The 25,832-nt window shown below is 40.8% G+C and overlaps 1 protein-coding gene across 7 annotated transcripts in view; it reads left to right on the forward strand.

Moving 5' to 3' along the window:
* ehbp1 (EH domain binding protein 1) overlaps positions 1-25,832 on the forward strand; it is a 202,263-nt gene that overhangs the window by 28,013 nt on the left and 148,418 nt on the right. For 5 of the 7 annotated variants that reach the window (XM_077582804.1, XM_077582805.1, XM_077582808.1 and 2 more), the window contains exons 4-5: positions 84-179; positions 864-917. In XM_077582804.1, the coding sequence (XP_077438930.1) occupies positions 84-179; positions 864-917 (150 nt within the window). Of the gene's footprint in view, positions 1-83; positions 180-863; positions 918-1,792; positions 1,841-25,832 lie in introns of those variants that run through there. The other 2 variants (XM_077582810.1, XM_077582809.1) reach the window with 2 other exon arrangements.

The raw sequence follows: 25,832 nt of genomic DNA on the forward strand, positions 1-25,832 counted from the left end.
CGACTTTGGACTGGTTGAGATTCGGGACAATTATTTGTCAGTCCCTGTAAGTAAATGCTGATTGTGTTTATCCTGGCTTGCAGTCTCACAGCTGGCAGCCTGGCATCAAAAACCCCTATCGAGGTGTAGTGGTGTGGCCCGTACCGGAGAACATTGAAATCACAGTCACTCTTTTTAAGGTACCTTTTTTGTTGTTGTACATTTTTGTCTCGCATGTCGTACATTACCCTTGTTGATTGCCAATTTGCTTGTGACTAATTCAACAATGTCCTCCACTTAAAATATTAGGATACCAGCAACTCAAAAGTGTGTCCGTCAGTTTGATAGGTGTGTGTGTTGTCCAACCCTTGTACTTGACAGTAAGAAATATTGTTTATAAGCCATAGTCAGAAAAGTCATTTTACACAAGTGTGTACATGTCCATCCATTTTTTGTAGCGTTTTTACTCGTTAGGTGACAGGTGAACTGAGTTTGAACAAGAGGGACACGCCCTCGACAGGTCATCAGCCAATCGCAGGGCGCTTATAGAAACAAGTATTTACTTTTGCATTACTGTAAATAATGTTGTGCTGCGTGAATAAATCAAGTATTCGTCATATGAACTTAATTCCAAACACTGGTGTGAAGTTTATGGTCAGTTAGTTTGGGATGTATCATCACACCATCCATTCAATGGGACTTGAACATGTATTCAATGTGCTTTTGAGAGCTACACGGATGAGAGGTGGGTTACACCCCAGACTATGTGCTTCCTTTGTTTCCAGACAGAAATAAACTTCGTACAGTTACATTGTGAAAAGCTGAACACTTTACTGTTGTATTTTTTTTCAAATTAATGATAACAGTTCTCTGTGCCATTGCAGGACCCTCACGCTGAGGAGTTTGAAGACAAAGAATGGACGTTTGTCATTGAAAACGTGAGTCATCTTACATATTAGCTGAATTGACACTGTCTTCGTTTTTTTGTACTTCATGTCTACCAAGCTTCATTATACACTTAAAAGGTAAGTTTACTTTCCATCAGACATACAGGTTCTGCCATCATGTGGTCACAAAGTGCTATTACACATCAGTTGCTGATGTAAGGTGTGTGTGTTATTTGTCAATTACATGTTTTTTAATAACCAATATTGTTTGGTAATATGTCTTCTGGAAGAATATTTATTTAGCACTTTATATTCATTAAAAAACAACAGATGTCTTTTTCTTTCTTTACATCTGAACCACAAATGTAAAGGTGCGATTGGTTGCTGCCTAGTAGTAACCCGGTAGCCTTGTTTACAGTGCCTAACATTCTGTAGAATCTTTTCCGACTTTCCTTTTTGGCCCTTTAATTTCCCACATCCTGATGTAGGAGATCTCTAATCTCCAACTATTTTTACAGATTTTTTTTTTTTCATTTTAGTAATAGGAAAAGCAAATGACAAAATAATTCAAATCAATGATTCAAAATAAAATATGATTTTTGTGTTTTCCCCCATGTGGGATTTGCTCTATTTCTCCTGATGCTAAGCAAATAAGCTTTGAAACTTTTTTTTTCTTGCATTAACCTCCCAGAAATCATAGTCCTGCTAATGTGAAAATAACGGATTCAGTTTGTAATAATATCAATTTGAAGTGTCCAACATATGACCGTAAAATGAACGGTCCCTATGTCTTGTCAAAGAGTAACTGCAGCTAACCTTCCAGCTCTCTTACGGTCTTTTTTGTCTTGTGTATACAAACGAGGCAAGGTGACGTTGACAAAAATATTTATTTGGTGTGTGAAAGAAGTGTCTCAATTCTATGATAGGGCTCAGACGTGTTTCCAAGAATGTCTGCGACAGATGAAGAATGCTAGGTGAGCTGGCGCTTTGACCCTTCTGCCCCCGTCACTTACTTTGTGCACATCAAACAGACAACATAAGAAAGTGCTTGGGGGGTTAAGGTGTGTGGGGGGTTGGCTTCTCGTGTTTGATAGAAGGTAGACATGACAAGCAGGTCAGCCGCCATTCTGCGGTCAGAGCGTGGGAGATGTGTAAGAGGACGAGAGCAAAAAGAGGCGGTGTGAATTCTTCTGGGCTGGTCTTTGCATACCTGACTAATGACCACTTTGATGACAGCACAAAAATTGCTTGTGCACCTTTCACCGTGATGGAATGCTGCCACATTTTCATTGTCCTTGTTGCTTATAAAAAAAAATTCCGGCAAAGAAATTGCAAAGCATTTGTTTCTTCTGCCAAAGAGGTTTTGTTAAAATTTTGCGTTACAGTGGGGCCTTGACGTAAGAGTTAAATTTGTTAAGGAAGCACACTTACACCTTAAAACATTTGTATCGCAGAACATTTTCCCCATTGAATTGAATGGAATTGCTATTAAACCATTTCAGCTCCCCCAAAGTACCAACAAAATAAAATTAAAAGAAAATCAATCCATCAATCCATCCATCCATCCATCTTCTACCGCTTATTCGAGGTCAGGTCGCGGTGGCAGAAGCTTTAGGAGGGATGCCCAGACTTCCCTCTTCCCAGCCACTTCAACCAGTTCCTCCGGCAGGATCCCAAGGCGTTCCCGGACATAGTCTCTCCAACGTGTCCTGCGTCGTCCCCGGTACCTCCTGCCGGTGGGACATGCCCGGAACACCTCTCCAGGGAGGCGTCCAGGAGGCATCCGAACCAGATGCCCGAGCCACCCCAGCTGGCTCTTCTCAACGCGGAGGAGTAGCGGCTCGACCCTGAGTCCCTCCAGGATGACCGAGCTTCTCACCCTATCTCTTGTATGCGGGAACTTGTTCTTTTGGTCATGAGCTGTGGGTCCTCATAGGTGAGGATAGAAACGTAGATCGATTAGTAAATCGAGAGCTTCGCCTTTCGGCTCAGCTCCTTCTTCATCACAACGGACCGATATAGAGTCTGCATCACTGCAGATGCAGCACCGATCTGCCTCTCGATCTCCCGCTCCATCCTGCCCTCACTTGTGAACAAGACCCCAAGATACTTGAACTCCTCCACTTGGGGAAAGATCTCATCCCCGACCCGGAGAGAGCACGCCACCCTTTTCCGACTGAGGACCATGGTCTCGGATTTGGAGGTGCTGATGTTCATCCCAACCACTTCACACTCGGCTGCGAACCTCTCCAGTGAGAGTTGGAGATCACGGCTTGATGAAGCCAACAGCACCACGTCATATGCAAAAAGCAGAGATGCAATGCTGAGGCCACCAAACCGGACCCCCTCAACGCCTTGGCTGCGCCGAGAAATTCTGTCCATAAAAGTTATGAACAGAATTGGTGTCAAAGGGCATCCTTGGCAGAGTCTAACTCTCATTGGAAACAAATCCGATTTACTGCCGGCAATGCGGACCAAGCTCTGGCACAGGTCGTACAGGGACCGCACAGCCCGTATCAAGGGGCTCGGTCGAACGCCTTCTCTAAATCCACGCACCCTCGAGGACCCTGCAGAGGGTGAGAGCTGGTACACTGTTCCACGGCCGGGACGAAAACCACGCTGCTCCTCCTGAATCCGAGATTCGACTTCCCGACGGACCCTCCTCTCCAGCACTCATGAATAGACCTTACCAGGGAAGCTGAGGAATGTGATCCCTCTATAGTTGGAACACACCCTCCGATCCCCCTTCTTAAAAAGGGCCACCACCCCGGTCTGCCAATCCAGAGGCACTATCCCCAATGTCCACGCGATGTTGTAGAGGCGTGTCAACCATGACAGCCCCACAACATCCAGATTCTATAGAAACTCAGGTCGGATCTCATCCACCCCCAGGGCCTTGCCACCAAGGAGCTTTCCAACCACCTCAGTGACTTCGAACCCCGAGATAGGAGAACCCACCCCAGAGTCCCCAGACTCTGCTTACTCAAAGGAAGACGTCGGTGGAATTGAAGAGGACTTCAAAGTACTCTGCCTACCGACTCACGGCGTCACGAGTCGAGGTCAGCAGCACCCCATCTCCACTATACACAGTGTTGATGGTGCACTGCTTTCCCCTCCCGACACGCCGGATGGTGGACCAGAATTTCCTCAAAGCCGTCCGAAAGTTGTTTTCCATTGCCTCACCGAACTCCTCCCATGTCAGAGTTTTTGCCTAAACGACCGCCGAAGCCGCGTTCCGCTTGGCCAGCCGGTACCTGTCAGCTGCCTCTAGAGACCCATAGGCCAAAAAGGCCTGATAGGACTCCTTCTTCAGCTTGACGGCATCCCTTACAGCAATCGCAGCACCAGCGGGTTCGAGGATTGCTGCTGCGACAGGCACTGACCACCTTACGGCCACAGCTCCGATCGGCTGCCTCGACAATGGAGGCGCGGAACATGACCCATTCAGACTCAATGTCCCCCGCCTACCCCGGTACAAGGGAGAAGTTTTGCCTGAGGTGGGCGTTGAAACTCTTTCTGACAGGGGATTCCGCCAGACGTTCCCAGCAAACCCTCACAATACGTTTGGGTCTGACAGGTCTGACCGGCATCTTCGCCCACCATCGGAGCCAACACACCACCAGGTGGTGATCAGTTGACAGCTCCAGAAAAGAAAAAGAAAATGTAAAATAAAATGTTTTGTAATTGCAAAAATGGCATGCTTCTCTATTATACTTTGTTAAAACATACGGAAATAACATTTAATAATAACAGCACATTTATTTATAAAGTGCTGTAAGACAAAGTAGAAAGTAACTATTTTGTAATTCAATAGAATGTAAAGAATTAAACAGTTTGAGCATCATTATTTCATTTTTGGTTTGCTCCTTCTGGTGTGTGCATGTTGGCCACAAGAGGGCAATATAATACTTGCATAATAGTACACAAAGAAGATTGACTAAGCTCAGTAAGATGCAGTAATATTAATCTTTTTTCACAGCGGATAAAGAATATGTCTCTGAGTATAATATTTGTACATGTGTTGTGGCACGATTGTCTGTATGTGTGTGTGTGCTGTGGCACGATTGTTTGTGTGTGTGTGTGTGCGTGCGTGCGTTTTTTTTAAGTTCATCCATGGCGTTTTGCATTGCCCTTTAGCTCGAGCTAGTAGACCTTTGTAATGTTGAAGTTATGTGGTTAGGTGTGAATGTTAATGTGCCCTGTGATTGGCTGGCGACCAGTCCAGGATTTACTGCACTTAGTTCATCCAAAGTCAGCTGGGCTCCTGCTTACTGTGGATCCAATTAGGACAAGGACTCTCGAATATGGATGGTTTCAACAATAAATGCTTGAACTTAATAAGAAACCCAATGTAGATTGTTATCAATAAAGTAGGGCTGGGCTGTTGTTTTACAACATTGATATATTTTTTAATATCCATAACGTAATATCAATGACATGTAAGTGGAGATGGAAAAACACATAAAACACATTAAAAAATAGCAAAAATCAAAGACATGAAACGTATCAATTAAAAAATAAATAATTTTGTTTTCCTGACGCAATAGTGACGTACGTGTCCAATAAAAAAAATAAAAAAAAGATTGTTAAAAAATGATTAAAACTGATTTGGATCAAAACAAGTTATAAATACAAATCAGAGTAATCTCTGTACACTACAGCAACAGTATTGATTTTGCCCCTCATCTACTAACTATACAGTAAGTCAGTTAAAAGACCCCATTAAAAGGATCAGAAATCAGTGCTGTGTACAATTTGACCACCAGGGTGTAGTCTACTCTTATAATTAGGCCAAATGTGGCCTGCTTTCATTTAGACGTTCATATCCCTTGACTGTCCACTTTCTTGTACAGTATGTGCTAAAGTACTTTAACACGTTTGATGTATTTTTTATTTTCATTTATTTCTTGTTTTCCCATGTACTTGGGTATTTTAAAGACAGCTGTGTTCACACACAGTCAGGTACCTAAATGTGGTGCCATCTGAAGCCGGTCCTTGTGAATGAATATGGCTGCAGTAGAAGTGAGCTCTCCTCAACCCCTCATCAGACGACTGAGGGGAAAAGCGAAGAATACGCCATTGTGCCCCAATGCCGGAGATGATGAAATTAAGATCCCCACGCTCCGGCTTCGTTTTAATCTGGCGGTGGGGGAGGCCCAAACTCGCGGGAGGCTAATCCCTCCCGTTGAATTATCGGCGCCGCTAAGATTGTATTTTGTCATTGAAAAAGGCAGTGTCAAACACTGCCCCACCCCGCCCCCCCTTGACTATTTGTTCCTCTGCCAAGGCCAATCGCATAATCAAGTGAGGGCAAGCCGTAGGACGACAAGTCAGAGAGGTGTCGGCCCGTATAAGTGGCGGCGCGGCAGTATCTCTAAATTGCACGCTACCCTTCCTTTTCACCCCTTTTCAAATAGGTGCACATTATCAAAAAGGTGGGCAAATTGCGAGCCCACAAAGATTAGACGGCTCTATTTGAAGGCATTGTGCTGATGGACGTGCTCAGGCATCTGCATATCAACCAGAAAAAAAATCGATTTCAATGTAACTTCACTTTTGTGGTAGGGGATTTTTGCAGCATATATTGAACCTGTGTTATTTTAAGAGTTGAATATACATTGAAACACTCTTTTACAACTCATACATTGATTTTTCACTCCGCTGGATAATATAAACCTCTTACACACAAACATACAAAAACATCATATATTGACACACTGTCCTTAGATCCTGGAAATGTTTCAAAAAGCTTTAAATCTGACTTCCTAAAATGAAGGCCTTGATTTTTCATCAAGGAAGTAGGTAAGGGTGTTAATGTCTAATATATCATTGTCTCTTATGATACGGTATTGATATTTTGTCACCATTTACAGACTAGTACTTGGTCTGGTTCGAGAACTGATGCGAATAGTGAAATACTGCAAGTAACTGACACCCATCAAGAAAGCTTTATAATTACCTATAAATATCAAATGGTTTGGCACCAAAACACTGCTTTTCTGTAAGGCAGGGCTTTGGCATGTCTAATAAAAGCTACTTCCCTCACTTCAACATAGAGCCACCAAGATACAGCAAATGGCGCCACAGCACTACTTTTCTATTGCAAATTGTCTTATAGTTCTTTTTGTATTGAATTATGTACCGCAATACATAATCATTATTGTTGACAGAATTATAAAATATTGTATGTATTGCTGTTGCTGTTTAATTGACAGAAGTGCACCATTATACCTACAATAACGGCCATTTTCTGTCCGCTACTACACTCAAGGCATCCATCTCGTGTCATGCTTCTGACTCCATTTAAGCCATTTTCAAATCACACAGTCGCACACTGTTGGTGTGCCCACTTGGTAATGATACACAAACACCCATCCGCAAACCATCCTCACACCTACACACATTTCACATACACATCCTGCATTGTATCCCCTTTCTTCCGTGGCAGGGGGAGCACATTACGTAGGCCAGTTGCTTGTGAGCACCGAGCGGGCCTCTGAGAGTGGAAAACACAATTATTTCAGCCCTCTGCAATTCACGCAAAAGTGACAAAAGCTGGTATGAAGTATGAAATCCCAAAAGTTTCCTCCTTTTTGCGCTGCGCCCGACAAATTGGGATTAATTTGCACTCGAGTGCCTCACGCGCACACCGTCTCCAAAGTTTTCACCTTTTGCTTATTCTGCCCATTTCTTAAGTAGTTTGGGGGCTCCAAAGGCCTCATTTATTTATTTCCCCTGCTCATGTGTGCTAATTTTAAATAATACATGTGCTGTTCTTCAAAGCATGTAAATAATTGTGTGTGTTTCTGTGTGTGTGTGCTTTGAAAATTAATTTAATTAATCACCCTGAGGAGAGGCAACAGATGCTGCTAATTACCCCCCCTGGTGGACCCTCCCCATGCGGGCAACACACGCACGCACGCACACAGTTTTGTCGCACAATCATTCAATCGTCTGCGTGTTGTCGGGGGGGCAAAATTTATTCTCCGGGATGGGGGGGGTGTAGTAGGTGGCTGTAGAGGCCGGGTGGTCCCTCCCAATCACCCTAATAGGCTTACCGCATCCCTAATCCACACCGCACCACCTCTGTCACATGGCCGGTCTGCTGACTTGCTGGGCCACCACGAGGTCTGTGTGTGTCTGTGTGTCACTTGCTGTGTGTGTTTGTTAGGCCCCGTCCACACGAAAGACAGTTTCAATGTATAATCACAAGTTTCTTACCGTTTAGGCCGTTCGTCCACATGATGGCGCGGTTTCAGAGCTTGAAAAGGATCACTTTTGAAACCGGGCTCCAGAGTGGAAAGATTTAAAAACGTGCCCCGTATGCGTCCGTCTGGACACCATATGCAGGATACTTCTCTAGTGATGATGTAATGGTCGCAGCTCTATGACGACGCATTGTCACAGATTGATGACGTATGCGCCAATTTTCACGTGTTTGCCTGCAAGCTGTCAGTCTGTCAACAACAATGGCGGATAGCCGCGTCATAGTCGTTTTGCGCAGCCTCCCTAGCTTGCTTATGCTTTTGCAGCAAAATATTTTGCTTCTTTATTCCCACGTTCAACAAGCGGTCTTGTGCTTAAATCACCCGCCATTGTCACTTCTCCTGTATTTGTCTTTCATGTTGTTTTGATACATGCAAAGCCATGTTTGTTCTGTAGATTGCAATAAACTTAGGAAAAATAAGTGTTTGTCTTCACTGATTCTTCTACGCTTTCCGTTAACTCCCTGTGGCTGCACTACAGCGCCACTCCCGACTTGGCATTTACATTACAGCCGTTGAATGTCCTCAGCGTCTTCCTTTGTACACACGCAAGTCTTGAAATGCTTCTGTGTACGAGATTTGTTTGAGAAACGAAGCCGACTTTGCTTCCGTCTGGAAGGGGCCTTAGTCTGCATTTTGTAAGTATTTGTGTTAAGAGTCACCTCCCTTTTCACCATCATGAAAAAACAGGTGGTAGGTGTAGCTCTCTCAATTCACCCATTGACATGGAGCACTGATGCCCAAAGAGGTCTCAAACAAACCAAACAGCCAGGTACCCAAACTGAACGCTTCCCTGTTAACATAAACCAACGTTTAAAACAATGGTAATAACTTCATAGACATTATTTTCCACACCGACATTTAAAGCTTAAATGAGCTCATTTCAAACTCTGCTGCTCTACCACCAGAGCAGTGCCTACCAAGACATGTGAACCGTCGGAAGAGTTCGCAGTGCGTGTCTGCACCTCCCTTATGCTTATAAGAAAAAGAGAAAAATGTAAATCAATCAGTTGTATTTATTTACCAATTCTAGGTGCAGGCATAGACAAACAGGATAAATTATATAAAACAAATAACATACAAATACTGTATGTGGATGTAGACCAGAAATGAACATTTAATCAAGATCATCATACAAGAGGCAATTGTAACAATGTCTGCAGATCTGGGACCTGTATCATGCCTTGTGCTTGTACATTTGTGGTCCTTGCCTTGTTTGACTACATTATAATTTCATTCATGGAGTCATTATTGTGGTGGATAAATACAGTACAGGCCAAAAGTTTGGACACGCCTTCTCATTCAATACATTTGCATTATTTTCATGATTATGTACTTAACAAAAAAAAGTGAAAATACTAAAATAAATACATAAATAAATAGCCACCCTTTTCTCTGATTACTTTTTTGCATTTTTTTTTGCATTCTCTCGATGAGCTTTAAAAAGGTTGTCACCTAAAAGGGTTTTCCAACAGTCTATAAGCAGTTCCCAGAGGTAAGAATGGCAAGAATGTGCAAAAAAGTAACAAGAGCAAAGCTGGCTATTTTTAAGAATCCATAATATAAAACATGTTTTCAGTTATTTCACTTTTTGTTGTTGTTAAGGTCATAACGTCACATCAGTTATTACGTAGTTTTGATGCCTTCAGTGACAATCTACAAAGTAACCAGTCATGAGAATAAAGCAAATGCATTGAGTAAGAAAGTGTGTCCAAACTTTTGGCCTTTACTGTATATACATTTTTTAAAAAACAGGCTGTAAAATGTTGACTCTTGCACTTAGAAAACATGTCTCATAACAAGCCTTTTATGCTTGTGTGTTGGTATATTTGTAAACTAAGCTACCTGTAGTTAAAGTAACTCGCCCATCACAATGAGACAATTTTGTCTCTTTGTTTTGTTTTGTCTACTTTACTCTTGTAAATCATCCTGTGTGTGTGTGTGTGTGTGTGTGTGCGTGCGTGCGTGCGTGCGTGCGTGCGTGCGCGCGCGCGCTCGCGGCCTCTCGTCCTGGTCTTGCCATAAGCCTATAGCATGCTGTGAGTGTGTTTTTTCTGTGGCGCTCCTTACGTTGTTGCTTTCTTGTTTTGTGTGTTTTGTGTTTTTTGAGTGTACCTGCACATCCCACCAGTCCAGGTTGTGACCTCGGCTTTCATCTTCTTAGTCTGAGGCTCCTGCAGCCTGCTGCGCTCCAACTCCTGGCCAACACCGCGGCAGATGTCACCACAAGCGCGTGCAACCACACACACACACACTCACGGTCTGATTTGTCTAATAAACACACGTTTCTCTTTCTTTGATAGGCTCTCATGCAGGCTCCCAACTTGTACACAAATGACGTTCAATCTTAAACACCTAAAAACCTGTGAAAGTATCCCACAGCAGTGGCGCGAATATAAAGAGGTCCATTGTTTACATCACATATTCGTTCCAAAAGCAGCGGCGTAATCCAGATTTGTTAATATTGCTAATTCTATAATTACAGACGCTAATAATACACTTGTTGACCTCGAGCCCTCAAGGTTATGAGTGTGTATGTTGTGTGTGTGTCCCCTCTGCTATCGGTTAACTCTGACGATTTGTTTCTGTTGCCCAGTATTGCATTATGACCGCTGTCGTCTGCTCGGCGCCTGATTGGACAATGGCAGCAGAGTAGTTATTATCACCATCTCTGTTATTTATTTTGCCTCTGCGCGTCTTAAGATGGCTGCCTGCGATGGAGACAAGCCCGTGTTGCCCGTAAAACATCACAGACGGCAAATCCCCGTGTTTATCCACAAGCCTGACCCGCTTGGCTGGTGCGTGGGTGGTGACGGTTAGCTGTGAAAGCAACAGAACGGATTTGTTAGTTGTTTGGAATGTGCATGGGCCATTATATGCTTGAGTGCTGTATAGAAAACAAATACATACTCCTGATTGGTGCCTAGGTTGTACTGTAATTGAAAAATGACAAATGAGTTAGCGAGTTGTTAGCCACACAGATGCATTAGTGCTCTTTTGCAACTTAACATTACCTCTCTATCTTTGAATGCTCTTAAACCGCATAGAATGCAGATACAGACTTCCACTGGCATTTGCTATTAATTGCCTGTGTTGTTATTTTGCTGTAAATAGCAAAAATAGTCATTTTCAAAAGTTATCAACTTGTTTGACATTACCTCCCTGTGTGCGTCTGCTCGAGCGCCGCAGAGAACTCAGATGCAGCCACTGAGAGACAAAGGCGACTGTTCTGTCGAGTGGGAATGAATAGGGTCTTGAGACGTGCTCCGATGCCAGCGCCACTGACAGTCGGCCTGCCCATCCCCTTTTTGAAAAAAGAAAAACAACAACCCTGTGGGGATAGAAATCTTTACACCCAGAGGTGACTGGGTCAGGAATTTGAGGTGACTGGTGCTCGAAGGCCTTTGGGTGTTGGAGTGGGGTGGGGTTGACGTGGCAAAGAAAGGGCACATTCCAGTCGTAAAAGAAATGCTTGTATTAGGCGTGCCACAAGTTATATAATTCTGGGTTATAGCAGCAACAACATATATACAAGCTACATACTAGTTAACTCTTTCACTGCCACTGGCGTTTAAAGACGTCAAGTAAAAACCTACGCTTCACTGCCAATGACGTCAAAAGACGTCATCCAATGATTTTTTTTTTTTTGAAACGGGTAGAGGAAACCCTTCCGCATGTCTGGTGAAAGTTTCAAGTCTGTCTGTTGTGCCTAATGACTATTTTTGGCCCCTAGAGGGCAGCGATGACTCTCTTTTGACAAGATCGGGTGGGCGTCAGTAGAGGCGGAGCTAGAGCGTCGAGCAGGAGATGAGAATGGAAGACAAAGGAAAAATGGCGGCCGGTCGCGAGGAGCTCACGCCCGAGACGTTTTTTTCAAAGACCCAAAAGCATTGCTGAAAAAGCACATTGTTGACGACGATGATCATCATCGATGATGAAGATGAGGGTGGTGACTCCGTGGTTGAGAAGCATTGACGCGGCAGTAGAAGACGTTAGATGGAGCTAGATGGAGGAGGGAACGGGCAATGGCGAGCGTTTGCAAGCAGCTCTACACTTACAAGACGAAAGGCATCGACCAACGCTAAAATAGTACATTGATGACGACGGTGATGATCCTCGATGATGATGAAGGTGAATCCGAGCTTGACGGCGAAATTGGAACCGCTGACGCGGCGGCTATGACGGTGTCGTAACGCGGAACACAACCGAGCACGCACAGGCGGACGTTCGATCGGACGACGGAGAGTGCCCCGAGTCCAATGCATATTCATCGGAGGAAAAAAAGGCCGTCAAGAAAGTGTAACGTTTGCACGCAAAACGGACCAATGTGAAAGTGAAAGTAAACTGTTATGCGAGTCCTGGCGTCTCCTTGCACGCAGGAGAGCGTTACAAAAGGAAAAACTGTATTTGAAACATCCACATAATTGTAAGTAGTACCACAGTTGCACACATTTGTAAATAGTTTGCCAAATTGTTTTGTCAAATTGTTACACTGTTGAATGGAAAAAAACGTATTTTGCAATCAAAAAACACTTTTTCATTGTTGGTGAAAGCGTTTTACAGAAGTAAAGCACTATTTAGGTGTTTGTGGCATCATTCATGGACAAAAAGAAGTGTACAATTCACTAGAGTGCATGAAATAACATCGTTTCACAAAAAGCTCTTTTTCTCCGTTTTTTGTTTCAAAAGAGAGAATTTTGGTGAAAGTAACCATTTTCTATTGTTGATTACTGAAGAAAGCTGAGAGTCCAATCTTTCATTTGGTAGTATGTGTGTTTCCATAGTCCAAACACAACATTTTCTGTGGACCTTGAAAGATCACTCAAAATGCTTAAATCGGCTGGCAGTGGGGACAACCCGTTTCTGAAAACGTCTGGCAGTGAAAGAGTTAAAAACAATAATGAAACCATATTACAAACATTGAAAACATGTGAACACGGATGCCGAACTCAAGGCCCAAGGCCCGGGGAACAGATCCAGCCCGCCTCATCACATTTTGTGGCCCACAAAAGAAAATCGAGTGTTTCCACTTTCTGTTTCTTATATAGGGATGTTATTTTAATCTTTGATGAAAATCTTTACAAAAATTGAGATTTGTCAAATTCACCAAATGCTTTAACATAGTTTAGAAAATTGTATTGAACAATAATTATTCATTCTTAGTTTTCACTGTTATTGTCTGAGAAATGTTTGGAAACAAAAATGTGCTTTTAAAAATTAGTTTAACTGCCAATATAACTTTTTTGTGTGCATAATTTGTACGCAAGTTGGAATGTGCGGCAGTATTTTACTATCCTATGCTAACTCAGTCATAAAGTTATAATTACGGTAAACATTTGTATGCAAACAGATTTAGGCCATACATTTAAAACAATTCACAGAAATAACAGTGAACATCCACCAGTTCAGAATCCCTGAGCTACAGGAACACATTTGCATTGACGTCAGTTTGGAGTCGACATGGAAGTGAGTTATTACAATTAAATCTGAACACAAGACGTGTAATGGCTCTTCTTTTATGTACCACAAGCGCATTAAGCTTTTGTCTGTATATAAACAAAACTGGTGGAGTTCTTTTGGAACACAAAAAAGTCAAAGAACAACCACACACACACACACACACACACACACACACACACACACACACACACACACACACACACACGCACACACACACTATCCAATCCCTGGGCTAATTCCCCCTCGGTGGAAGGTGTTCATTGTTTCTCTTTCATTTTAATCTCTGCCTCTCCTTTTCTTAAAATCCATATTAGATTCTCTTTGACTGGGCCACAATCGGAGTCAGTGGAGCAGACCATGGCCTCCGCTAATGCTCTTTGTCTCCGCAGATTTGTCACATAGCATGAAGAGTACACCTTTGTCACAGAGAAGGGCCGCCAGAGAGGCAGACTCATACTCGGGGCAATTGTTTCTTGTCACAGGCCATCTCCAAACCACCGCATGCCCTCCCCACACATACACACACTTTACACAAATTAGCTTTGTTCTGGATTAGGGCCCTATCATAGCGCCGCCACATCTCAAAAACGCTTTAAACAAACACATCCTTAAATAAAGTGAGAAGCCAGTGGATATGGAAAGGCTTATTGCAGATTTACCAGGAAGTTGTTATTAGACGTGCTGGAATACATTAACAAAAATCAGTGCTTGAAAATTTATGTAATTAAATGTAGCCACAAGGGGGTATAAGCCAGTGTCTTCTTGTGCCGGTCCCAAGCCCAGATAAATACAGAGGGTTGTGTCAGGAAGGGCATCCGACGTAAAAACTTTGGCCAAATCAAAAATGCGAATCAAATAAATGACTTCCATAACGGGTTGGTCGAGGCCCGAGTTAACAACGACTCCCATCGGTGCTGTTGACCTACAGGGTGCCGTTGGAAACTGGACTACTGTTGGTCGAAGAAGTGGAGGAGAAAGGTGTGTTCGTAGGAAGAAAGAGAAGAGGAACACAAAAAGTATAGGACTGGTAGTAGTGACTTTGAATGTTGGAACTATGACAGGAAAAGGTAGAGAGCTGGTTGACATGATGCAGAGAAGGAAGGTGGACATAATGTGTGTTCAGGAGACCAGGTGGAAAAGGGAGCAAAGCTAGAAGTTTAGGAGCAGGGTTCAAGTTATTCTATCATGGTGTAGATGGGAAGAGCAATAGAGTAGGAATTATCGTGAAGGAGAAGTTTGTTAGGAACATCCTGTAGGTAAAAAGAGTGTCAGATAGAATGATTAGCCTGAAGCTAGGAATCGAAGGTGTGATGATCAATGTTGTTAGTGGGTATTGCGCCACAGGTAGGATGTGAGCTGGAGGAGAAGGGAATCTTTTGGTTGGACCTTGATGAAATGATGCAAAACATCCCTAGAAGTGAGAGAGTTGTCATTGGTGCAGACTTCAATGGACACTTTGGTGCAGGAAACAGAGGTGATGGGCAAGTTTGGTATCCAGGAGAGGAACGCAGAAGGACAGATGGTGGTTGACTGTGCAAAAAGAATGGAAATTGCTGTCGTGAATACTTTCTTCCAGAAGAGGCAGGAACATAGGGTGACCTACAAGAGTGGAGGTAGGAGTACACAGGTAGACTACATCTTCTGTAGACGGTGTAATCTGAAGGAGATCAGCGACTGCAAAGTAGTGGTAGGTGAGAGTGTAGCCAGACAGCATAGGATGGTAGTGTGTAGGATGACTCTGGTGATAAGGAAGACAAAGACGGCAGAGCAGAGGACGAAATGGTGGAAGCTGAAAAAGGAAGAGTGTTGTATGACTTTCAGGAAGGAGTTGAGACGGGCTCTGGTTGGTCAGGAGGTGCTTCCAGATGACTGGACAACTACAGCAAATGTGATCAGGGACATTCCTTGGTGTGTCATCTGGAAGGAAAGGAGATAAGGAGACTTGGTGGTTGAATGAGGAGGTGCAGAAGTTGATCCAGAGAAAGATGTTACCTAAGAAGAAGTGGGACACTGAGAGGACTGAAGAAAGTAGACAGGAGTACAGGGAAATGCAGCGTAGGGTGAAAGGAGAAGTGGCAAAGACCAAACAAGGGGCTTAGGATGACTTGTATGCTAGGTTGGATAGTAAGGAGAGGGAGACTGATCTATACAGGTTGGCAAGGCAAAGAGACAGAGATGGGAAGGATGTACAACAGGTTAGGGTAATAAAGGATAAGGATAGAAGTGTGTTGACAGATGCCAGTAGTGTGATGGGAAGATGGAAAAAGTATTTAGAAGAGTTGATGAATGAGGAAAATGAGAGAGAACGAAGAGTAGAAGAGGTGACTGTTGTGGACCAGGAAGTAGCAAAGATTATTTTTATTTTTTATTTTTTTAATTTATTTTATTTTATATTTTTTATTAAAAAAAAAAATAATAAAAAAAACATATATATATTTTAAATTTTATATATATATATATATATATATATATATATATATATATATATTTTTTTTTTATGTGGGTGAGCATGTGCGTGTGCGTGCGCCCGCATGCGAGCGTGTGTGCATTCATCAGTTCACCTAAAGCCCATTAAAAAAAATCCCAAACTAATAATATAATATAATAATAAATTGCCAAATGCAGAAACATCAATATAAGTTATCACGATGTGGTGGCTCTCACTAACAGACAGAATTAAGTAACCAGAATTAGGTTAAAAAATTCTATATACGTAGACCATGTTTCTATAAATTTTGATATTTGGTTTTTATTTGAGGCAGATATTTTTTCCATTAAAATGTGATTTATGAGGAGGTTAGACCATTGGTCGATATTCAGAGTTTGTTTATTTTTCCAGTTAACAAGAATTGTTTTTTTTTTGCGATAGTAAGGGCTACAAGCGTAGATTGAAATTGTTTATGTGGTAAGTCAATTGTTGTTAGGTCACCTAGCAAACACAAGTTTGGAGATAAAGGTATCCTACAGTCCAAAATAGCGGAAAGTTTTTCTAAGACTTTAGTCCAGAAATACACAACCGGAGTACATAACCATAAAGCATGAACATAAGTGTCTGTAGTGTTTTGTAAACATTGGAGACAAATGTCGGAGTCTGAGAGTCCCATTTTCTTCATCATATATTGAGTAATGTATGTTCTGTGAATAATTTTATATTGGATAAGTTGTAAATTTGTGTGTTTTGTCATTTTAAATGCGTTTTCACAAACTTGAATCCAAAAGTCAGATTCCGGTGCTATAGACAAGTCTGTCTCCCATTTCGAGATGGGTAAAGACATTTTATCAGTATATGAAAGTAACTTATATATTTTTGAAAGTTTTTTTGTTGTTGTTGGAGAAAGCTTGTTAATATCTTTAGCTAAAACAGGCGGTTGGAGCGTAGCCCGAAGTGTTGGAATTTTTTTCTTTATCATATTTTTAACTTGTAGATAATGTAAAAAAAATTCAGTTTTTTATTTTGTATTTTTGGAGCAAGGATGTATATGATATAAACATATTATCTGAGAAGAGATGGTGGACATGTGTAATTCCTTTCTGCTCCTTGGTGCTTTTGTAATTTCTAGTGCCTTCCACCAGGCAGTCAGGGTGGCGGAAATCATTGGGTTTTTAAAACAATTATGTCGCTTAATCGATGTTGTAATAAAGAGTAAATCGAGAAGTCTGAGGTTATTACAATCCTTCTGTTCTAGTTCCAGCCAACAGTTAGTGTCTCTGTTGGGTTGTGCCCATAGAACGATATATTGTAGCTGGTTAGCTATATAGTAGTACATAAAATTTGGTGCCTCTAGACCACCTTTGGATTTACTTTTCTGAAGAGTAGATAGACTAATCTTTGCTTTTTTTTTATTCCAGTAAAATTTTGTAACGGCTGAGTCCAACAACTGGAACCATTTAGCCGTAGGTTTAAATGGAATCATTGAGAAAAAAATAGTTTATTTTGGGTAAAACTTTCATTTTAACTCTTTCACTGCCAGACGTTTTCAGAAACGGGTTGTCCCCAGTGCCAACCGATTTAAGCATTTTGACTGATCTTTCAAGGTCCACAGAAAATGTTGTGTTTGGACTATGGAAACACACATACTACCAAATGAAAGATTGGACTCTCATCTTTCATCAGAAAAAAAAGTTTGTTTCTACCTTATTCCGTTCTTCAGTAATCAACAATAGAAAATGGTTACTTTCACCGAAATTCTCTGTTTTGAAACAAAAAGCGGAGAAAAGCTTTTTGTGAAACGATGTTATTTCATGCACTCTAGTGAATTGTACACTTTTTTTTGTCCATGAATGATGCCACAAACACCTAAATAGTGCTTTACTTCTGTAAAATGCTTTCACCAACAATGAAAAAGTGTTTTTAGTTTGCAAAATAAGTTTATTTCTATTCAACAGTGTAACAATTTGACAAAACAATTTCGCTAACTATTTACAAATGTGTGCAACTGTTGTACTACTTACAATTATGTGGATGTTTCAAATACAGTTTTTCTTTTTATAACGCTCCCCTGCGTGCAAGGAGACGCAGCAGGACTCGCACAACAGATTAGTTTCACTTTCGCTTTGTGCGTTGCGCATGCAAACGACCTTTTTTTCCGGGGAATAGCAAGTAGCAGACTGTACACACTCCTCCGATGAATATGCATTGGACTCGGGGCACTCTTCGTCGTCCGATTGAACGTCCTCCTGTGCGTGCTCGGTTGTGCTGCGCGTTTATGACGCCGTCATAGCCGCCGTCATAGCCAAGCGGTTCCAATTTCGCCGTCAAGCTCGGATTCATTCTGCTGACGCCTACCCAATCTTGTCAAAAGAGAGTCATCGCTGCCCTCTAGGGGCCAAAAATAGTCATTAGGCACAACAGACTTGCTGGAAACTTTCACCACAGATGCAGAAGGGTTCCCTCTACCCCTTTCAAAAAAATAAAAAATAATTGGATGACGTCATTTAACATCATTGGCAGCCCTCTGTAGGTTTTTACTTGACGTCTTAATGTCAGTGGCAGTGAAAGAGTTAATGGTGGCTATTCGTCCTATTAGAGACATAGGAAGATTATTCCAGCGCTCCAAGTCACTATAAATGTTATCCAGAAGTGGAGAAAAGTTTAAATGAATTAAATCAGTTAAATTAGGTGAGATTTTTATGCCTAAGTATTTTAAATTACCGATAGGAAATGAGTAGTGTGGGTCCTGGCTTGCAGGGTTCCATGAATTTTCTGTAATAGGTAGAAGTGTTGATTTTGTCCAGTTAATAGAATAATCTGATAACTGTGAGAATTTAGTTATTAATATAAATACTTCCCCTAACGAAGTAGCCGGCTTTTCTAAATAAAGTAAGATATCATTGGCATATAGATTAATTTTATGTTCTGTTACCCCAGAGTGAATTCCTTGAATCCTTCTTTCCTGGCGTATGGCTAATGCAAGTGGCTCAATAAATATTGCAAATAATAAAGGGGACAGTGGGCATCCCTGTCTTGTGCCTCTCTGTAAAGTAAAGCTCTGAGATATAATCCCATTAGTAGTAACTGTAGCTTGAGGAGAATCATATAATACTGATACCCAGTGGATAAATGATTTCCCAAAGCCGAATTTATTTAAAACAGCAAAGAGGAAGGACCAGTTAACTTTGTCGAAAGCTTTTTCTGCATCCAATGATATAATAACTGCCTTTTTATCATGCCGCTGTGACATGCTAATAAGGTTAAAGAGTCTCCTAATATTATTAGTAGAGTGACGATCTTTAACTCTTTCACTGCCACTGACGTTTAACCCCTGGGCGTTATTATAGCTTGATTAAGTTCTTGTAATTTGTGGCAAAATCTAGCATTTCCTTTGAAGTGTGATAACTTCGTCATTTATGAATATTTTTTTCACTTTCAACCGCTCAAAATGTTCACTGGGATCAGACCTATCTATACATATATAGTTTTTTTTTTTAAAAAAAGAAGTTTTTTTTAATGCCCTCTATGGACAATAATAGCAGTATTATGCGAACAGCAAAATTAACTATGCTGTATACATATGTAAAATAAAGTTCTAATTTGAATATTTCATATGACATATTTAGAGGCTTGAATAAGTCCATAAGTCATAACAATATAATTTTTTATGCATGCCCGCTCAAAATGTTCAGTGGCATCAGACCTATCTATACATATACAGTTTTTATTTTATTTTATTTTATTTTTTCAATGCCCCCTATGGACAATAATAGCAGTATTATGCTAATAGCAAGACTAACTATGCTGTATATATATATAAAATAAAAGACTAATTTGAATATTTCTTATGACATATTTAGAGGCTTGAATAAGTCCATAAGTCATAACGATAATTTTTTTTATTCATGCCCAGTTTTCACACAATGGCAGTTTTCTGAATAAAACAAAGTTCTTGTAATTTTGCCAAATCTGGCATTTCCTTTGAAGTGACATAACTTAGTCATTTATGAATATTTTTTTCACTTTCAACCGCTCAAAATGTTCAGTGGCATCAGACCTATCTATACATATATAGTTTTTATTTTATTTTATTTTTTTAATGCCCCCTATGGACAATAATAGCAGTATTATGCTAATAGCAAGACTAACTATGCTGTAAATATATATAAAATAAAAGACTAATTTGAATATTTTATATGGCATAGTTAGAGGCTCAAACAAGGCCATAAGTCATAACTATAGAATTTTTTATGCATGCCCAGTTTTCACATAATAGCAGTTTTCTGAATAAAACAAAGTTCTTGCAATTTTGCCGAAATCTGGCATTTCCTTTGAAGTGACATAACTTTGTCATTTATGAATATTTTTTTCACTTTCAACTGCTCAAAATGTTCAGTGGCATCAGACCTATCCATACATATATAGCTTATTTTATTTTTTAATTTTTTTAATGCCCCCAATGGACAATAATAGCATTATTATGCTAACAGCAAAACTAACTATGCTGTATATATATATTATGGATATATATAAATCAAAGTAAAATATTTCATATGACATAATTAGATCCTTGAATAAGTCAATAAGTCGTAACAAGATAATTTTTTTCTTTAGAACAAGGTCAGTCACAATAACTGATTTTGATGACAGAATTTATGAGTAACACTTTAGAACAAATATGCAGAATTCATGAACATGAAACACCAGTTACTGAAACGAAGAACTACTACTAACTAAACACCAGAACTACTTTTTTTTTCATTTAACATTTCATGCAATGGGGGTTGATGTATTTTTTGCAAATGTAAATTCCACATTTTGCGCAAACGTTTGAAGCCCGAAGTGGCTTTGTGCTTTGTGTTGGTGCTTAGACAGGGGTCCAGCATGCTGCTCCACCAAGCCATCGGCAGAAGGCTTTGCTTCCTTTTTCAAAATTTCAGGCCAAATTAGAGCCTTGCTTAGCTCCTCAAGGAAGAGCCGCCGCCTGTAGCTTTTCTTCTGTTTCCATTCAGGGTAAATTACGGTAAAAAGCACAAATGCATTGAAGCAAGAAATGTCCAGCATGTGATAGAAAACACACATGGGCCACCTCTGTGCCCGACGGCGGCAGGAGTATGTTGCCTGAGGAGTCTGTCATCAAACCTAATTGTCCGGTTGATTTGGCAGAAGCGTCCATGGGCCATAGTTTTTGAAAATATGGACCGTCCGCTATCTTTGTCCCATAAACTGATCGTTGCCTCATGCTTGGATTTGTATAACCCTGCCCGAATCAGCAGCCCCAAGTAAGCACGCAGCTCGCTGACAGTCAGTGTGCTCCAAGAAGTGACTGACCTGAGCCCATGGAGGTTTGTCATGTCCAAAATTCGCTGGATGATGTCCTCATTGAAAAATAAATCAAACGCAGTTTCAGGGCTGCTGATTCTGGCAACTGCGTAGAGTGTTGGCCCGGGATTAGGAATGGAAGGGGGGACATAATGTCTGGCCACTTCGTGGATAAGAGACCATAATATTTCTTTATTTTTTGAGAGCCACTCACTATTTTGTTCACCCTGATCGTCATTGTCATCATCCTCTGTCTCCCCGTTGTGTTCATCTCGGCCCCCCTCCTCCTTGCTCTCACCTCCGCTATCATCTGAGTCCACTTTCCACTCCTCGTCATGCTCATCGTCGTAATCTTCGTCATCATCCTCTTCCTCCTCCGGCATCCAAAGTCCAAGAGGAGACTGTAACCTCTTCCGAGCTCTCCGAACTAACGTCCGAATTAAATTCTTCTTCGGAATCAGAACTTTCTAAAACGAGCTGAATCGCGTCCTTCAATCCCATTTTTCTCGCCATTCTTCTCGCCATTTTCTCTACCAGTTGTGTTGAAAGAAATGCGAAGTAGTGATCATCGCGAGAGCAACGACCTCAAAAATGCCCAGAACCAGAGTAAAGAAATTCAAACACTCAACCAGTAAGAGTTGAAATTCAAACAATAACAATAAACAAGTGCATTTTTTTTTGCATCTGTGGACGGTACCTTTGCATTTTCTTGTGCACACCTGCAAATATGCATGCCAAAATAGACTGAAAGTGAGCTCAGACACATCAACACTAAACTTTTTTGTAATTCCAACCGTTTTTATCACATTCATTTTGACCAATCTGCAGCGGGCTTTGTACAAGCAAATTCATTTATTAGCCTATGGTGCCACCTGCTGTATTTTGGGTGTTAACACTCTAAACACACAAATTCCTCCATTTTCATGTTTATGACTCGTCAAAGAAGCGATTGCATCAGTAATCACGGAAAATGCATTATAACAGATCAGATTTACAGCATATCAAAAACTGTGATTTATAACGGGAGTCAATGAGCCAAAATCCGGCATTATTACAACAACTTCGTGTGAATCTCCTCCTCCTGTTTGGTAATAGTTATAAATTACAGCATGGCGCCAATTTGAACTTCTACATGTTTTAACAATCCTGGTGAAATTTCAGGTCCCTAGTGTATTTTTTTCAAATGCTTTTTCTTTGATGAAAAACATAAAAACATAAAAATGCCAGAAAATGGACAAATAACGCCCAGGGGTTAAAGACGTCAAGTAAAAACCTACGGAGGGCTGCCAATGACGTCAAAAGAGTTCATCCAATTTTTATTTTTTTTTGAAACGGGTGGGGGGAAGCCTTCCGCATCTGTGGTGAAAGTTTCAATTAGGTCTGTTGTGCCTAAGGACTATTTTTGGCCCCTAGAGGGCAGCGATGACTGTCTTTTGACAAGATCGGGTGGGCGTCAGTAGAGGCGGAGCTAGAGCGTCGAGCAGGAGATCAGACTGGAAAACAAAGGAAAAATGGCGACCGGTTGCGAGGAGCTCACGCCCGAGCCGTTTTTTTTTCAAAGACCAAAAGCATCGACCAACGCTAAAAGAGTACATTGATGACAACGATGATCATCATCGATGATGATGATGAGGGTGATGACTCCGTGGATGGAAAGCATTGACGCGGCAGTAGGAGACGTGGCGGGGGGCTAGATGGCTGAGGCGGAAGTGGTGCCCGTTTGCAAAGCAGCTCTACACTTACAAGACGAAAGGCATTGACCAACGCTAAAAGAGCACATTGATGACGACGATGATCATCATCGATGATGATGATGGTGAATCCGAGCTTGACGGCGAAATTGGAACCGCTGATGCGGCGGCTATGACGGCGTCATAAACGCGCAGCACAACCGAGCACGCACAGGCGGACGTTCGATCGGACGACGAAGAGTGCCCCGAGTCCAATGCATATTCATCGGAGGAGTGTGTACAGTCTGCTACTTGCTATTTATTCCCCGGAAAAAAAGGTGGTCAAGAAAGTGTAACGTTTGCACGCGAAACTGACAAAGTGAAAGTAAACTGTTGTGCCAGTCCAGCGGCGTCTACTTGCACGCAGGAGAGCGTTACAAAAAGAAAAACTGTATTTGAAACATCCACATAATTGTAAGTAGTACCACAGTTGCACAGATTTGTAAATAGTTAGCGAAATTGTTTTGTCAAATTGTTACACTGTTGAATGGAAATAAACGTATTTTGCAATCAAAAAACACTTTTTCATTGTTGGTGAAAGCGTTTTACAGAAGTAAAGCACTATTTAGGTGTTTGTGGCATCATTCATGGACAAAAAGAAGTGTAGAATTCACTAGAGTGCATGAAATAACATCGTTTCACAAAAAGCTTTTCTCCGCTTTTTGTTTCAAAACAGAATTTCGGTGAAAGTAACCATTTTCTAGTGTTGATTACTGAAGAACGGAATAAGGTAGAAACAAACTTTTTTCTGATGAAAGATGAGAGTCCAATCTTTCATTTGGTAGTATGTGTGTTTCCATAGTCCAAACACAACATTTTCTGTGGACCTTGAAAGATCAGTCAAAATGCTTAAATCGGCTGGCACTGGGAACAACCCGTTTTTGAAAACGTCTGGCAGTGAAAGAGTTAATAAAGCCTGTTTGGTCGCTATGAATGATTGTCGAGATTACTGTTTCTAGTCTAGATGTGAAAGCCTTAGTGATAATTTTAATATCAGTGTTAATTAGTGAAATCGGACGGTAACTTGATGGAAGGGTGGGGTCTTTTTCTGGCTTTAATAAAAGTTTAATTGCTGCTGTATTCATGTGTGGGCGTATGTAACCATTAGTTTTGATTTCTGTTACTACTCTTAAGAATAGTGGAGCAAGCATTAACCAGAAGTGCTTAAAAATATAGCCGGATAACCATCCGGGCCAGGTGCTTTGCCATTAGGCATACTATCTAGAGCACTGGACAACTCGTTTATAGTAAGTGGTGCATCTAACATGTCTTTACATTCAGTAGTTAACTGAGGTATATTTAAGCTACTGAGGAATGCCTCAATATGCTCAGGGTTAGGCTTGTTAGTTTCTGAGTATAGGTTGCGATAATAGTTATAAAATTTTTTATTAATTTCTTCTGGTGATTGTGTGCATTCACCAGTTGTCCCTTTAATAGCCGTTATAAGAGATTTTTCCCGATTGCGTTGAAGTTGGTTTGCAAGAAATTTACCTGATTTGTTATTATATTCAAAGTTGTTGTATCTCAATTGTTGTATTATAAATTCTGTCTTTTTAGTTAGCATATCGTCTAATTGTATTTTTGTATTTTGTAAGTGAGTCCATATTTGGTTATTTGGGTTTATTGCGTACTCATCCATCAGTTGTTTAATTTTATCTTCCAAGTCTTTTTCAAATTTTTGTTCCTGTTTCTTTTTATAAGATGAATATGATATAATTTTACCTCTAATTACTGCTTTCCCAGCTTCCCAGAAAAGAAATGGGGATAGGTCTGGAGAATCATTTATTTCCAAAAAGTCTGCCCATTCTTTTCTTATAATTTTATTAAACTCTGCGTCGTTTAGCAGTGAGATGTTAAAACGCCATGTCGGTGGTGGTTTAAAGGTATAATCAACTTGTAGGGAAAGGGAGACTGGTGCATGGTCGCTAAAAATAATAGGATGTATTTTTGTAACAGTTTTATCAGCAATAGAGTTATTTGTAAGAAAATAATCGATTCTTGAAAAAGACCTGTGCACAGCGGAAAAGAAGGTAAATTCCTTCTTATTTGAATTTTTAAGTCTCCAGCTGTCGACGAGGCCAAAATCATCCATATATTCCCCTATTACTTTAGTAGATTGTAATCGCCTTATACATGTTGTATTATTAGAACGGTCAATTAATGGATTTAAGACTGTGTTAAAGTCTCCTCCAATAATAATAGAGTTCGCTGCTAAATCGAACAGCTGAGAGAAAAATTCATGGAAAAAGGCCGGATCATCATTATTAGGGGCATATAAATTACCAAGTGTATATATTTTATTAAATATAGTCACCTGAATAATAATGTATCAGCCCTCTGGGTCTGTTATTGTATTATTTAGAGTAAAGAGTAAATTCTTATGTATGAGTATACATACAGACTCCTCTTTGTCTACTGTTATAAGGGGCAGAGTACGCTTGGCTAAAATTCTTATCAATAAGTAATTTTTCTTCAGATTTTTGTAGGTGGGTTTCTTGTAGGAGGCAAATATCTGCTTTTAATTTTAAGAGATGGTCTAAAGTTTTTATTCTTTTTGCTTGTGACCGAGCGCCACAAACATTCCAGGAAACCAGAACTAATTTATGCTTACAAACAATATGGACTCAGTTCTGTGTATATATCTGTATAGGCCATTTGTCAATATTGGCATGTTATAGGATAGAATCAAAGTGGTTAGGTGGTTTATGTAATTTGTGTAAAATATGAGGTGACGTGTAAGTGAAAAAACAGGTAGGGA

The sequence above is a fragment of the Vanacampus margaritifer genome, chromosome 12 (genome assembly GCF_051991255.1).
Source record: "Vanacampus margaritifer isolate UIUO_Vmar chromosome 12, RoL_Vmar_1.0, whole genome shotgun sequence".
Taxonomy (NCBI): Eukaryota; Metazoa; Chordata; class Actinopteri; order Syngnathiformes; family Syngnathidae; genus Vanacampus; species Vanacampus margaritifer.